Raw genomic sequence first — 15,316 nt, forward strand, 5'->3', positions numbered from 1 at the left:
TAATACGGATTGCAAATAATAATTGTATTTAATATTTTAAACTAAACAACAAATATCAGTGTAAATAAATACAAAAGTGTATGTCAACACAATATTCTAGTAGACAGACGACAATTTTGTAAACATTTAAAATTTTAAAATATCAAGCTAAAGGACAGAGTTTGCCTTTTTAAAACAGTAAAGATTTCCAACTTTAAAAAAACAAACAAAAAACAAAACCCAAAAGTTTGTCATAATGTTTAGTGTTTAATAATTTATCTTAGGTGTTATCACGTTAATTATTTTTATTTATAGGGAAACTTGTTTTCTTTCTTTTTACTAATTACACCAAGTACTTTATTCTTCGACACTCAGTTTACCGATAATTTCTGATCCCTTTGTTTGTTTGATGTTAATCACAAAGCTAGACAATGAGCTATCTCTACCCTCCTCACCACGGGTATCGAAATCTGGTTTCTAGCGTTGTAAATCCGCAGTCATAACACTGCGCCACAAGAGGCGGTTCTGATTGTAGAGTTTTTTTTTTTTTTACAGCTAAAACTTAATTCACAAAACGTGGGAAATTTATTCAAACAAAATAAACTTTAATGAGTGAAATACCAAGAGAACATTCAATATCTACAAACCTCGATTCTGTGTGTGTATGCATGACATGAGTAATTGGATTGATTTGAATTTCGAGCAAAGATACTCGAGGGCTATCTGCACTAACCGTCCCTAATTTAGCAGTGATACATTAGATGGAGGGCAACTATTCAACATTACCCAACCGATGGGCTACTCTCTTATTAACAAAAATTGCGATAGACCTTAATATTATAATGCCTCAACAGCTGACAGAGTAATCATGTTCGGTGACAGAGATGCGAACCCGCGACACGAAGACAAAGAAGTAAAAAATAATGTATAAATGTAAAATATATTTACGTAATAGAAGATAACTGATATTAATACAAACAGTCAAATAGATATTACAGTTACATAAAATTAACAGTTTGCAATTACATTAAAATTAATCGTTCATGCACAGAAAGCATTGTTTTTTTACAAATTTCTTCTATAAATATCAAATTAAGAAGAGTTAAAACATCAATACAATAGATAGTATTAGAACGTATAATTATGTCACTACACTGCTTCTAATTATTACAAGTGTGTGTGTGTGTGTGTGTTTGTGTTTAATTTTCCTTAAACTGAAAACAGTGGAAATGTTTTACTTAATGAGTATATCGAAATATGCCTCCATCAGCTGAGCGGTAAACCTGGGAGTTTATAACGCTAAAATTCGGTGTTCAATCCTCGCCGTCAGCACATTACATATAGTTTCTTGTGCAACTACGCACTTAGCAACAAATAAATAAGCAGAACTTAAGAAATATGTCAATAGAGTGAGCATAATTTGTTTGTTTCAGAGTAAAGCCTCATTGGACCTCTGCTATGTTCACCATGGGAAATCGAATCTCGGATTTTAGCGTTGTAAATTCTTAAGCGTAAAGTCTTTCCAACAGAAGATGGAGTCGTCAACGTGTGCCTTTTTGGCTGTCATTATGGAGTATCAGTTGTTTCATATTATCAATATACTTGTATAACCAGACGTTACTTTTCTTTTCCACGGTTCATTGTACAGGTACTGAGGGTAATTTTTGGTCTTTTTGCTTGAAAAATGGAATGTTTCAAACAAAGCTAAGAACGTATATAAGATTAAAACCGTATGCGCTCAGACACTTCTGGGCCAGCCCATTCATCTTCTATATATGGCTATCAAAAATTGTAGAAAGGATTATAAATAATTTACACGCTTGCACATCTTAAGAAACATGCATCAGAAATCTAACATGGTTTTGAATTTTTTATAATTATGTTGGTTTATATTGTACAATTATTACAATATATGTTTCTTTCCAAAACACATGTCTTGACTTGACACTCCCGTGGCTCAATGGTAAACTTAGGAATTATAACACTAAAAATCGGGTTCAATACCAACAGTGGACAGAGAAAAGAAAGCCAGTTGTGGTTAATTAGAGCGGAATCTCCACAGCAAGATTTAGCTTATAAAAGACAAATATATTTTATTTTGTAACATATGACGTTGTCACAGTAACGACAGAAAGTGTTCGTACCCCTGCGTCCCGAATGGTTTTTTGCTCATACCTTGAAAGGTATCACGAGTAGGCTAATAGAAATATTGTATACTATAAATTTATACTAACACACATCAAGATAATTTTTATCTAAATTAAATCACAAATAAACTGTTTATAAACAAATAACCAAAAATAGGAGGAGCAGAAAGTGTTGGTACATTTCAGAACGTGTGAAAAAACTAATATTCTCGTAAAAATTCATAATTTTTGGATTCATAATTATTGGAATTTAGCCAGCAAAAAATGTACTTCCGGTAATTTAGCGCCGTCTCCGTCATTATCTGCTTGGTAATCATGGCGAACAGGAAACAACTGTCTAGTGATTTAAAAAACCAAATTATTGTAAAATACAAGTCTCATGTGTCTCTTTCTGGTATTGCTACACAACTTAATGTGCCGAGATCTACTGTTCAAAGCATAATTGCCAAGTTTAAGCTTACAGGATCAACTGCTAACCTCCCTTGTTTCGGACGCGCCACTAAAATTCCAGAGAGAACCAAGAGGAAGGTTCTCATAGAAGTGAGTAGGAATCCTCGTTTAACACGTAGTGACATACAGAAACTGGTAAGGGAAACTGGGGTAGAAGTAAGCACCTCAACAGTTACGAGCATGTTACGCTCTTCTGGGTTCAAAGCATGCCGTCCTCGTAGAACTTCATATTTAAAGCCTGTTCATTTAGAAGCACGATTGAGGTATGCAAGAAAGCATGTAGATAAACCCTTTACCTATTGGAAGAGTATTCTTTGGTCAGACGAGACTAAAATCGAGCTTTTCGGCCACGATGATGTTCGCTATATTTTCCGTAAGAAGAGGGAACGAAACCTTCCAAAGAACACCGTCCCTAGAGTTAAACACGGAGGTGGCTCGATCATGCTATGGGGTTTCTTCAGCTTTTCTGGTGTAGGCAGCCTTTACCGCGTCAAAGGAATCATGAAAAAAGAAGAGTACGTTGATATATTAGGTATTTATATCAAGAATGATGCTCGGAACTTGCGGCTTGGGCGTCGTTGGATCTTCCAGCACGACAATGACCCTAAGCACACATCGAAATATGTCCAATCCTGGTTGCAGAGGAACCATATAAGCGTTCTGGAGTGGCCATCGCAGTCACCCGATCTCAACCCAATTGAAAACGTTTGGCATGAGTTGAAGACCAAGGTTCACTAGCGTCATCCGAAAAACTTGCAAGAGTTGGAGACCTTTTCCAAAGAAGAATGGAAGAAAATACCAGTCGAGTACTGTCAAACGATCATGGAGGGCTATGAGGAGAGATTGCGCTAAGTAATTCACCTGAAAGGCTACACAACTGACCATTAAAGTAGACGCACGAACACTTTCTGCCCCTTCTATGTTTGGTTATTTGTTTATAAACAGTTTATTTGTCGTTTAATTTACATAAAAAATATGTAGATGTGTGATATAATATGTATAATATATTATACTTTCATTATCCTAATCGTGATATTTTTTAAGTTATGAGGAAAAAATTACTTACAACACAGGGGTACGAACACTTTCTGTCGTCACTGTACCATTTTAAGTATTGGAGGATTCCTTTGTTTTCTAAATTGTCTGAAAAACACTCGGAGCAGATGTTCTAATTTCACATTTTTCATACTTCTATTGAGTTACACAAGCAGTGAAAAGATTTTAATTGCAAATGAATTAGCACAAAAATGAATAAAAATGGTTTTACAAAATGTATTGTTTAGAAAACGTAGAACACTTTCAGTGCAAGAAGACAATGCAGTATTATGATATATGAATGTACCATGCGTTTCCGTCTTCTTTAACATTACGATGTTTATCATAAATTTATCATTAATTTTGTGTGTATATGCCGATTTCACATAACGCGTAAACAAACAAACATTTTGTTTACGTTACGTTTAGTCGTTTTTCCTCAGACACAGTCAAACTCACAATCCAAATTTACTCCATGAAACAATTTATGATAAAACCTCTTTTTATCTGCAGAAACTGTTTGTAATGTTTGTTTGAGAATGTAATAGAGTATAGTAGCAACAACAACTTTTGGTGGAATGGCAACATGATTTGTTATTTCACAGTTTTCCATTTCCTATAAGTGTGCATTACATTACGCTTTTGTGAATTATTTTGCTTTAAGTTTATTTATTTCTGGATGAAACTTGTATTTTCCACAGGGAGAATGATTTTAACTGATGCTACAATGGTCTATGACTGCATTATTCTTGTAGTTCCAGACTCGACGAAAGATGTGAAATCTGATGTTCCCAGAACTGATGCTCATGTTTTTCTTCTTAAAACTGATCCCAATGCACAGGAAGTATGATTAATTGAGGGTCATAATGGTGGTTTGTGATCTCTTGAGTTTGAGATCAAATATAGCGACTTTTAGGCATTCACTGGTCAGGATGCCCCAGCCATGACTCTGATTAATGACACCCAAGACTAGCTCAATAAAACTTGAGTTACTGCTTATGAATGATGTTTATCAGCTCTAAACTATCATGCCAGCAAGTGAGATAGTGGATACCAACTGATGAATCTCTCTCCAATAGAAGGAGTGGTGCTAGCGCAATCAGAGCCAGTGTCATAGAAACTTAGGGTTGTGCAAAGTCCATGGACAAAGTGTTTTCTGCAACTCGCCATTCTGTCATCCAAAAGCAGAGAGCTAACATTCATCTCAATGTTAAAGGTCCCTAAACACGCCTGTTACACTGTACTGATGTTTTGGAAATTTCATCCTGATGTTGGCCAAGACTCTGAAAAATAAAAGGCCATTGCACGAAACACCAGTTCTCGCGAGTGATGTTAAGCAGATTTCTTTCAAAACTTGCTAGACACAACCTAAAATAAATGGATTCAAGAAAAAGCGGTGTAATGTCTGATGGTAAAATTCGATGGTTCAATGCTTGACCTAATGTTTGGATGAGGAGGTAGATGCTGGCACTGCTTGTTTATCTGTCCTAGGAAACAGCATTAGAGCTTCGATCACAACATCACAGCTTTGATTACTGGCTGACATACTGATGATAATCTCTTTATTTGAGCTGAGTTATCAATAATTAAGACAGTTACTTGATGGTGAGTTCACTATGTATAAGAAAATGAATTATTTACTTTACAAGATATCATCAGGTGGTGTTTCTTGGTGAAATGTATGTATTACATTGTGTGATGTCGACTTAGTTAATGGCAAATTACGATGGATGATTAATTGTGAAGTTAACAGGAATGAAAAGGTATTGTGGCCCTTACTTTACAAACTACTGAATAGATTCACTGAAAATATTTGCAAGACATAGGTGGTCAATTCTTTTACGAATAACTAATATTAGTAAACGTAACAAAAAAACAACAACAAAAACACCAACAGTTTGTACAATGTTTCGAGAGAATTAATGTCACTACTTATTCTAGTAGTGGCCGAATATCTAAAGAGCAGATGATAAAACATGTACTATATCCAGTGCAAAGGAGTATACAATTAACTTTCGTATGTCTATTGACGATATTTTATAGTTAAAGCAGCAAAGGATATGAAGCAGAGGCTACAATCTTGGTGGAAAGATCTTTGTTTTATAATATTTTACTTGTAGTTACATTTCTGTGTTAGAAACTGCTGTACATGTATCGACTCATTAATGACAATATAGTATAATAGTGGCTTTGCTACTTATGCTGACAGTAATTTAAGACAATAAATGCAATTAACTGCAGAATATTGTATATAGTTTGTGTTGGTATGAGTGTGTGTTCATATACTCTGTAGTAAAATCACAATTATCAATATTTACTGAAGGACATTTAGTTGAAAATTTTCAGTTTAGGTGTATTATGCTGATAATCATTTTTATGGAACTGACGAGACTAGTAAGTTCAGTTTATTAGCTTATAGGTCATAATAAACTCAATACGGTTTCACCAATACTGAACTGAGACAGCTATTGAAGTTAGCCTATGTTGATTACTATGATAACAGTAATCCAGCCAAAGGGAGACAGTTTCACTAGTGCTGCTAGTGTGCACGATAATGTGTAATATCGAAATACATTTATATGACAATATAAGTGTAGAATTGTACCTATTTGTGTTATATGCATATATGAAAGTAATAAAAAAGCCAATAACGATTACATTATAACATTAATAAATTAATTACACAGAAAATAAAACTGTCAAGCAATGTATAAATGAAAATGAATGACTTTATCTGAATGTTTAGAAATTGAAATATTAAGTAACCTAGAGTCACTGGCCCGTGAGACATTATTTCAGGATATATTGCACCCTATATTTTCAATAATGCTTACGAGATAATGTTTTCAAAAGATAAGAGTAATAGGCAAATTCACACTACACTTGAGAGAAATATAGCTTGACTTAATAGTTTCATTAATAATGGTAAATAATTTTTTTTGAGTGGATCGAATCAAAACATTCATGATTGGTGCAGTTATTTGTAGAAAGTAAAATCTACAAGTCATTCTGTGCAATACCAAATGTAAACTTGATTTACCCAGTATTTTATTTACTTATGATTTACTCTTTTCAATTGTACAGATGAAATTATTTTGCTGAATATTTTAAGATTTTGAAGATTTGCTTTGATGCAAGGCAGTGTTGAAGTGCATAGCAGTGCAGACTGTGAGCCAAAATGCAGAAAGTAACACTGTGGGATGTTGCTATGAAGTTGCATCTGGCTGGTATTAAACTTGTATCTGAAAAAAACCTAGTGTTAATGGATTACAAGGGTCAGAATACAAAGCTTGGTATTTTGCACAGCGGGTAGCCTGTTTCTGTTACGTATGAAGGACCCAAAACTACAGTTTTACTTTTTTGTTTTCAGACCAATCATAACTAATACGAACACACATTGTGTAATCTTTAAATTATGATGATTAGATTCTTGCCTGCTCTTTTGGTTATCTTGTCTTTGACTAAACTTGTCAGAAATTGTGTACACATTCATTTTTCTGCTTGAACAGTTGTATTCTTGCATGGAAGTACTCATCTTGTCTAATGAGAAGTCAAAAAATTAAATTTCTTCTGAAATCTTAGAACCAAAATGTCAAACCTCTGGTGTGATTCTCTGTTGCCTCAAGCAGTAATACCAACGTTGTGACTCCTGTGTAACCAACAGTATCTAAACCAACCGTATATGTAGTTTTTAATTTTTTTCTGGGTTTTACTAATCTTATTACATTAATGCAAAATGGAAACATTGTCCTTTTTCTTTGATAACAAAGAGAGAGTTTGCAACTGACCGTTGCCGGGCACATGTCCTAAGAAGTTCAAAACGTTGTTCTGTACTTTATTTTAATTAAGGTGTTGATACCCATACCAACCGTCTTGAGAACACAGTTTTACCTCAAGCTAGTTTTTTGTCCTCACGACACATACTTTATGTTTACTACTCCCTTCTTTTGAAACAGCACAGCATGGCCAGGTGGCTAGAGCGCTCAACTCGCAATCTTAGGGTCGGAGATTCGAATCCCCATCACACCAAACATACCCACCCTTTCAGCCACAGGAGCGTTATAATGTTACGATCAGTCCCACTATTCGTTGGTAAAAGAGTAGCCCAGGAGATGGCGGTGTGTGGTGATGACTAATTGTAAAAGTGAAAGCTACAATGTAGGGTACCAGGGTAACGTACTTCACAGTTCGGAGTAAAATGGAAACATGTCAACGTAAGCTAAAAATTTGGGGTGAATGTAAACTCATGGAAGAACTTGATTGTTTCGAAAATCTCAGCGCTTCTTTTACTTATGAATGAAATTTCCTTAAGTGAATATGCAAAAAGTTTCAGTCTTGCAGCACATATCTGATTTGTGTACAGCTATTGGGAAATACTTCCATCCTCATTTAGAAAAATTACTGTGGATTCAAAATCCCTTTTCTAACTGCAAATATCAACAATTTATCTTTGAAAGAGAAAGACAAGCTTATTGAAATTTCAACAGATTAAACCCTAAGAACAAAATTTCAGCAGGACGAAATTATACACTTTCGGATTCAAATGACCGTGGAATACTCTGAAATAATTAACAGAGCTTTGAAAATTTTGATGCGTTTTCCAGCAACATATCTTTGTGAGCAAATATTTTCACTGCATACAGCTACAAAGACCAAATTTAGAAAGAGGCCAAACTTTTGAAGATGATTTGCGCTTACAGGTAACAACCATAATTGCAAACATTGAACTATTTTGTGAAAAAAGCAATCTCATTCGAACCACCAATAAATAAGTGCACGGTACTTTTACCGATATAAATTTTACAAGCAGTAATTTTTAAACACAGAAATAGAAGTAAAACGTGTTCTTTAAATTTTGATATTTTTAATAAATTTATATTCTAAACGTTTGAAGTAAACTTTATCTAGTACTAGTGTTCGATTATTTCCATTTTTAGTGTGTTTTTTTTTTAATTAAGGCTCCAGAATGTTTTTTTTTCTTAACGTGAAGCCCTGCAGGTCTAAAGAGTTTGGGAGTCCCTGTCTTAGGATACTCTTTCCATAATCAGGAATTTACATATCTTCCGTTCAGGTACTCTAGCTTGGATGAAAATAAAGTTATAGAAATCAAAGGAACTCTGTAACGATTAGGAATAAGTTAAATTAATAAAGAATGCACGAGAACAGGGTGAGTTCTATAGGTATCACGAGCAAAATTAATTCTACTCCTCGTGTCCAACCGATTCAGTGACCCTCATATCCTCTTCTGGAAGCTACCATTTCATCACATTTCATTTTTATTTTAATGTACACAAAAAACAAACAAATAAACAAGAAAAGATGTAGAAGCACTACATATTTCCTCAGAGTTTACAACAGTATATTTATATTTGCAGTAAGTTTTCAAATATCGTATATAGTCAAGGCACTACTGATATTAAACTGGTTCTTCTTTAATAGTATCTGAAAGAAAAACAAAAACAATATATTAAATATGTATTAATTAAACCAAAGATATAATTCTAAAAATTTAATAGTATTCTTCTTTAATAGTATCTGAAAGAAAAACAACAATATATTAAATATGTATTAATTAAACCAAAGAAATAATTCTATAAATTTATGTTTTTAATGTTAATGTTTTAGACGATATTGTTAAATCTGAAGTGTTTACGTGAAGACCGTTTTTTTTAAAGATTCTCCATCATTAAGTTGATTTTTTCTACTTAGTCTGAACTAAAAAGAATGGACAATTGTGAATAGTGACTTACCGGAAGTAAATTTATACTATGAAGTTTTAAGGCAATATGAGCTAATTTTTTTCAGTATCGCGACTAAACTATTACATATTTCAAGATTTTAATGTATTTTATAATTATTATATTTTACTAATTTCATGACAGTTTTGTAAATGTTCTGTTTTTTATTGCCATTTCCCTGTACCAGTTAAAAAATTTCTCATGATAAATAAAAATAAAAAATGAATAAAAGGTACAAAACAAGGAGTTTTCATATGTAAAAACGGCTGGTTAAGGTTGAGAAATTTTTTATGTAGAGTTTTCGTAAAGTTCTTGTTATGAACGTAATGTTCCCTGGTGGCTCAGCGGAAAGCCTGAGGGTTTATAAGACTACAAAACAGGTTTCGATAACTACAGTGGACAGAGCACTGATAGTTCGTTATGTAGCTTTATGCCTAAAAACCCAACAAACTTTAACACCTTATGCGATCTCACATTTTCATGTTCAAACTATTAAATTACTTGGTGTGTCGCAAAAGGTACAGAATAGGTTAGCAGTGTTGTGACCACTGCAAGGATTAAATCCCAAGTTCTAGCCTTGTAAGCCATCACGACTATTGTTGAGCCACTCCGAGGGTTACAGAAACATTATATCAAATAAAATTAATGTTAATAGTATTGTTTTTATACTGTAAAGGAAAAATTGCTGATACAACGAATACCTGCGTGTGTTTCAATATTGTAAACAAGTGTTATAACTATAAACATAATTTAGTTCACATTAGCATTATAGACAAATGTACACTGAACAAGTTAGATATACGTTTAAAAAAAATCTTACCAAGTGGTATTTCCGTTAGTAATGAAGGCTTACTTTTGAATTCCTTGAAAAGATACCTATAGATTGAAAGAATATTTATTGTTTATTGTGGGTTTTTTTCTCTTAGTACCAACTGGATAAACTAAACTATATAATTCATTAAAGTAAATAGATTGTTTTAATTGTCCAGTACTGAATATTTAAAATTTTAATCGTAAATAAATAATTTTCAATAAATATTTTTTTGTTATTTTAATAAGATTTACTTTTGTTTCATTCAAACGAGTAGGCCCTGCATGGCCAGGTGGTTAAGGCACTCGACTCGTAATCCGAGGGTCGGGGAAACGTTGTAATGTGACGGTCATCCCACTATTCTTTGGTAAAAGGGTAGCTCAAGATTTGGCGATGGGTGGTGACGACTAGCTGCCTTCCCTCTAGTCTTACACTGCTAAATTAGGTATGGCTAGCGCAGATAACCCTCGTATAGCTTTGTGCAAAATTGAAAGTAAACTTATTATTTTTACCGATTTTTTAAACTCTTCCCTTTTGAAATTTGTACTTTTATTTTTGTCTTGGTAGAACTTATCCTGTGGTTAATTCTACGATTTTATTGGTTGCTTTTTTCGCTCCTTTTCATGTGTATATGTTTTTTACAGCAAAGACACATCAAGCTATATGCTCAGTCTACCGAGGGGGATCGAACCTTTATTAATAGCGTTGTGAATCCGTAGATTTATCACTGTACCAGACGAGGGACTGCTTTTCATGTAATTCACAAATTTTGTTAAAACTTTAGCGATGGTGAGTTAAACCTACCAAACACATAACTTTCGTTTTTATCACCTTATTTTTAGTTAATTGTTTTTTGAATCTTAAAAGAAAATTTATTTGTTAAGTTAGATTAAAAGAAATATAAACTTTGCTATATCACTGTTTCATACAAATAATATGAAAAAGAACACGATTTTACACATGGAAATATGCATGGTCTATTTTATTTGTGCAAATGTTTAAGCTTGTAACGAAGATCACGCATAAAAAACATATCTAAGCAAAAGGGCCCAGCATGGCCAAGCGCGTAAGGCGTGCGACTCGTAATCCGAGGGTCGCGGGTTCGCGCCCGCGTCGCGCTAAACATTCTCGCCCTCCCAGCCGTGGGGGTGTATAATGTGACGGTCAATCCCACTATTCGTTGGTAAAAAGAGTAGCCCAAGAGTCGGCGGTGGGTGGTGATGACTAACTGCCTTCCCTCTAGTCTTACACTGCTAAATTAGGGACGGCTAGCACAGATAGCCCTCGAGTAGCTTTGTGCGAAATTCCAAATCAAACAAACAATCTAAGCAAAATATTTAACTCCCCGCTGTAACAACGAAATGTCCGAGCCAAGAACGAGGTGCCGATGTCTATGGCGAAAAGAACATTGACAGCCCATTGTGTACTTTTGTGCTTAATTCCAAACACCCAACCAATCAGAATGTTTGGTCAGTTTGCTTATTTGTTTTGTAGTTAAGTGTAAAGCTTTAGAACATCTGGAAGCTTTAGGCCTTACGAAGAAGTATACTTTAAGGTTTTTAGAAAATCTGTTTATTGAGATATACAAATACATAGATATAAACAATTACAATAATTAAATTACATAATTCCTTGTTATTTGTTTTAATATAATTTCATAAATATTGTGCCCTGCTTAATAAACTAGTTACGTTTCTTAGTGAGTGTTTAACTCCAAATATGAAAGATTACCCTAAACAAAAACTGAAAGTAAATATACTTACACGAATATTATAACTGCGATAAACTCGAACAGTGCAGCTAATGCAAATGGAAATCCCTTAAAAAAGGTAGCTGTAACAGGATAAAGGCTGTTGAATAGTAAGGGGCCTGTCAGAAAACACACGTTCTGCATGACAGCCAGAAAAGCAAATATTTTACCTACATAAAAAGAAAGCAAACTTAATTAGTCCTTGACAAGCAGTTATACTTTTCTTTAATGTATATATTTACTAATCGCTCACAAAACGTTTCTAAATAGCTAAATACTAAGAAGTGCCTTTTGCGACTTAGTGGTTAAAGTGTCAGAACGAAAAACAAAGATTCTACTCAGCGTTCCGTTGGTGCAAAACCACTGATCTAATTTCGGGCCGTTAGTACGTTATAAGAGTGATCGCCAATTCTCACTGTTTAATTAGAATAGCCTAATAGTGGTCGGTGGATACTCTTAACGAGGCATATTCCTTATCTTGGATTTAGATCATTTAAAATTATATCAACTGCCTTATTTTATTCTTTAAAAAAGGGGTGTACAGTTTTTACTGAATGCTGAGTGTGTTATCAGTGTGATACTTTTACCACTTCTCCTTTCTTATTCTGCGTGGTTCATATTCCTTTCGGCGTCGCAAGGCCAGGTGGGTTAAGGTGTTCGACTCGTAATCTGACGGTCGCGGGTTCGAATTCCCTTCACACCCAACATGCACGCCCTTTCAGCCGTGGGAACATTACAAAATGACGCTCAATCCCACTATTCGTTGGTAAAAAGTAGCCCAAGAATTGGCGGTGGGTGGTGATGACTAGTTGCCTTCACTCTAGTTTTACATTGCTAAATTAAGGATGGCTAGCGCAGACAGCCCTGAGGTAGCTTTGCGCGAAATTCAAAACAAACCAAACTAAACTAGTGTATCCCAAAACATTCTCGGTTCACGGCGCTCTTAGTGTCTGAGGGTTGTAGTTCTTTGTGGTTGATAATAAAAGCATATATAAACGTACTAAACAAAAAACAACACACAGTACATATCGTAATCATAAGACCTCACTAACCTCTTTCGTTCTCTTCAACCAGTTTTGATTGAATTGACCTTGCGGCTGGAACGGCATATTCGGAAAATACGAGAAGTGCAGGACCTATAGGTGTAAAACAAAGTTAAAATATCAGCGTCGAAAGGAGAGCTTGTTTCTGTCTGTAAAACTAAAATTGAACTGGGATTCTGGGGAAAATGTGAATATTATGTAAAAATTGGGAAGAGAAATGATAGTTTAAATAGATTGGCAAGTCAAATGAATTTCAATGTTGTGGTATTTGCTCTAAATGATAGCTTTTTGGGATACCCCATAAACATAAGATCATTTATTTTAACTGAAAACTTCTCAAAGTGATGAGGAGGCCAAACTGTTTGGGAAGAAGCTGTAGGACAGCAGCTGAAGTCACAAACAAATATGTAAAATGTCTTCTGTTTATGAAAATATAAAAATCGTCTTATTTAAATTTCATTCAATGGTTTTCAGAATAAACGTTATATTTGTAGTACTCGAGTCTATGACTCAGTCATGAGCTGTGTATTTAGTAATTCATACTCGAACCCATATGTGATTCGAAATCAGAATTGAAATTTAAGTATTGTGAATTGAAGATAACTGTGAATTACCTTATTTTCCTTTACACAATAATATTATTTTAGGAAATTATCTGCAAGTAAAACAAAAATTCCTTTTCTCTATGGCGTTAACTGACTGCTGTTTGGCACCAAAATATAACTTTACTTGTAATATTTGCAATACAACAGCTATCTTACATCCACTTTTCCCACCCAATAATGGCTTCTCCTACTCCTAAAATTGTAGTGTGTGATTTAAAAATTACTCAAAATATACAACACTGTCAAAATCATGTCCAGCATGTAAATTTTACGACACAGAGAAAAAAATACTGAAGAAACGAGGTATAATTGATTGATTATTTGGAATTAAGCACAAAACTATATTATGGACTATCTTATAATGTTTTTTCATTGAGAGCCTCTTTTTGTTTTCTAATCAAACTATAACGGCCATTGTTCTATTTTGAAACTTATGATTAAGTTATATATAATCAACAACTTAACACTACTGTCAACCTGCTTGTATTTTTACCAGACTTCAACACTTTAGATTAGGACATGGCACGTTGTCGCAACTCTTGACCCAAGGAAGGGACATTTAAATGCTTATCACAAGTTTTAAAAAGACTTTTCTTTTATAATTATGATATACTTTTATTACTTTTTCTTTGTATTTTGTATACGTATTTAAGCTTTATTATTTTTAAACGTAAATGCGTTTGTATGATTTTCTCTACGTATTTTATGTTTGTTTAACTTTGTGTAACTGAACATGGATATAGTTTATTTGGTTTCTTTTGAATTTCGCGCAAAGCTACACGAGAGCAATCTGAGCTCATGAATATAACGAAATTAGAACTGATAAATAACAAAGTAGCAATTTTCTGTTGTGAAAATAATACCAAAAATAAATAATAAAGATACCTGGATTTAGAATTGAAATACAATGAAAGACACCGCTTCTCAGCTCGGACTGAATTATGAGTCTGCTTCTGAGGTTATCTTTCCATAACGATAGTATTGCCATCTAGGAGCCAACAAACTGAACTTGTTTTTCATGTTAGGCATTAAATAATCAGAAGCGAAATTCAGTTGAGATAAGACTTTGAAGTTACATTTCTAATTAATCGATCAGGGTATGTTTGTGTGTTTTCTTATATCAAAGTCACAATACACTACCTGCTGAGAGCAGCGAGGAGAATCGAACCGCTGATTTGAAGGGTGTAAATCTGCAAATTTACCATTGTACTAACAGAGAGGCTAACTGGTTACAGTTAATGATCGCGTTTTCACTATGAAAAATTTAAAGGATACACGGTGACTTATTCTGTAGAGTTCTCACTAACAGCAGAATGCAAAATAGGGCAATCATGAGTACAGTCCTCCAAATGACTCTATACAAATATATTAAATCATTTTTGTACGTGTGATTTTGCTTATCTCTATGCGTACGATGTATATTGATATGTTGTGTAATGTGAAATTTCAAGCAATGTTTAACACTAGAAAATTTACTTTATTCTTTATAAGGTAAGGGTCAAAATACTATTTAATTTTCACATTTTGAAATTATATGATCACACTAACTTATAAAGTAAATCAAAAGTCAATCATGAAACGTTGTACTTAACATTGTATCATGAAATACCCGGTAGCTGGAAAAGCAAGGATCATAAAACCACTAAGCTGAGTTTGAACTTTTAGATACAATCTTCAGTTGTGCGAACTGTCAATGTATTACGTACTATATTTTTTCATTCCAGTTGTTTAACTTCTGTTGACCAAGTAGAAATATAC

At 33.9% G+C, this 15,316-nt stretch overlaps 1 protein-coding gene across 1 annotated transcript in view; it reads right to left on the reverse strand.

Moving 5' to 3' along the window:
* Nucleotides 1-8,936: 8,936 nt before the first annotated feature.
* Nucleotides 8,937-15,316, reverse strand: part of LOC143239978 (uncharacterized) — a 54,870-nt gene continuing 48,490 nt past the window's right edge. The window contains exons 6-7 of the mRNA XM_076481699.1: nucleotides 10,170-10,225; nucleotides 8,937-9,053 (exon numbers count right to left, since the gene is read on the reverse strand). Of these exons, the coding sequence (XP_076337814.1) occupies nucleotides 9,028-9,053; nucleotides 10,170-10,225 (82 nt within the window). The 3' untranslated portion in view covers nucleotides 8,937-9,027. The remainder of the gene's footprint in view (nucleotides 9,054-10,169; nucleotides 10,226-15,316) is intronic.

Source organism: Tachypleus tridentatus, chromosome 13, assembly GCF_004210375.1.
Source record: "Tachypleus tridentatus isolate NWPU-2018 chromosome 13, ASM421037v1, whole genome shotgun sequence".
NCBI classification, from domain to species: Eukaryota; Metazoa; Arthropoda; class Merostomata; order Xiphosura; family Limulidae; genus Tachypleus; species Tachypleus tridentatus.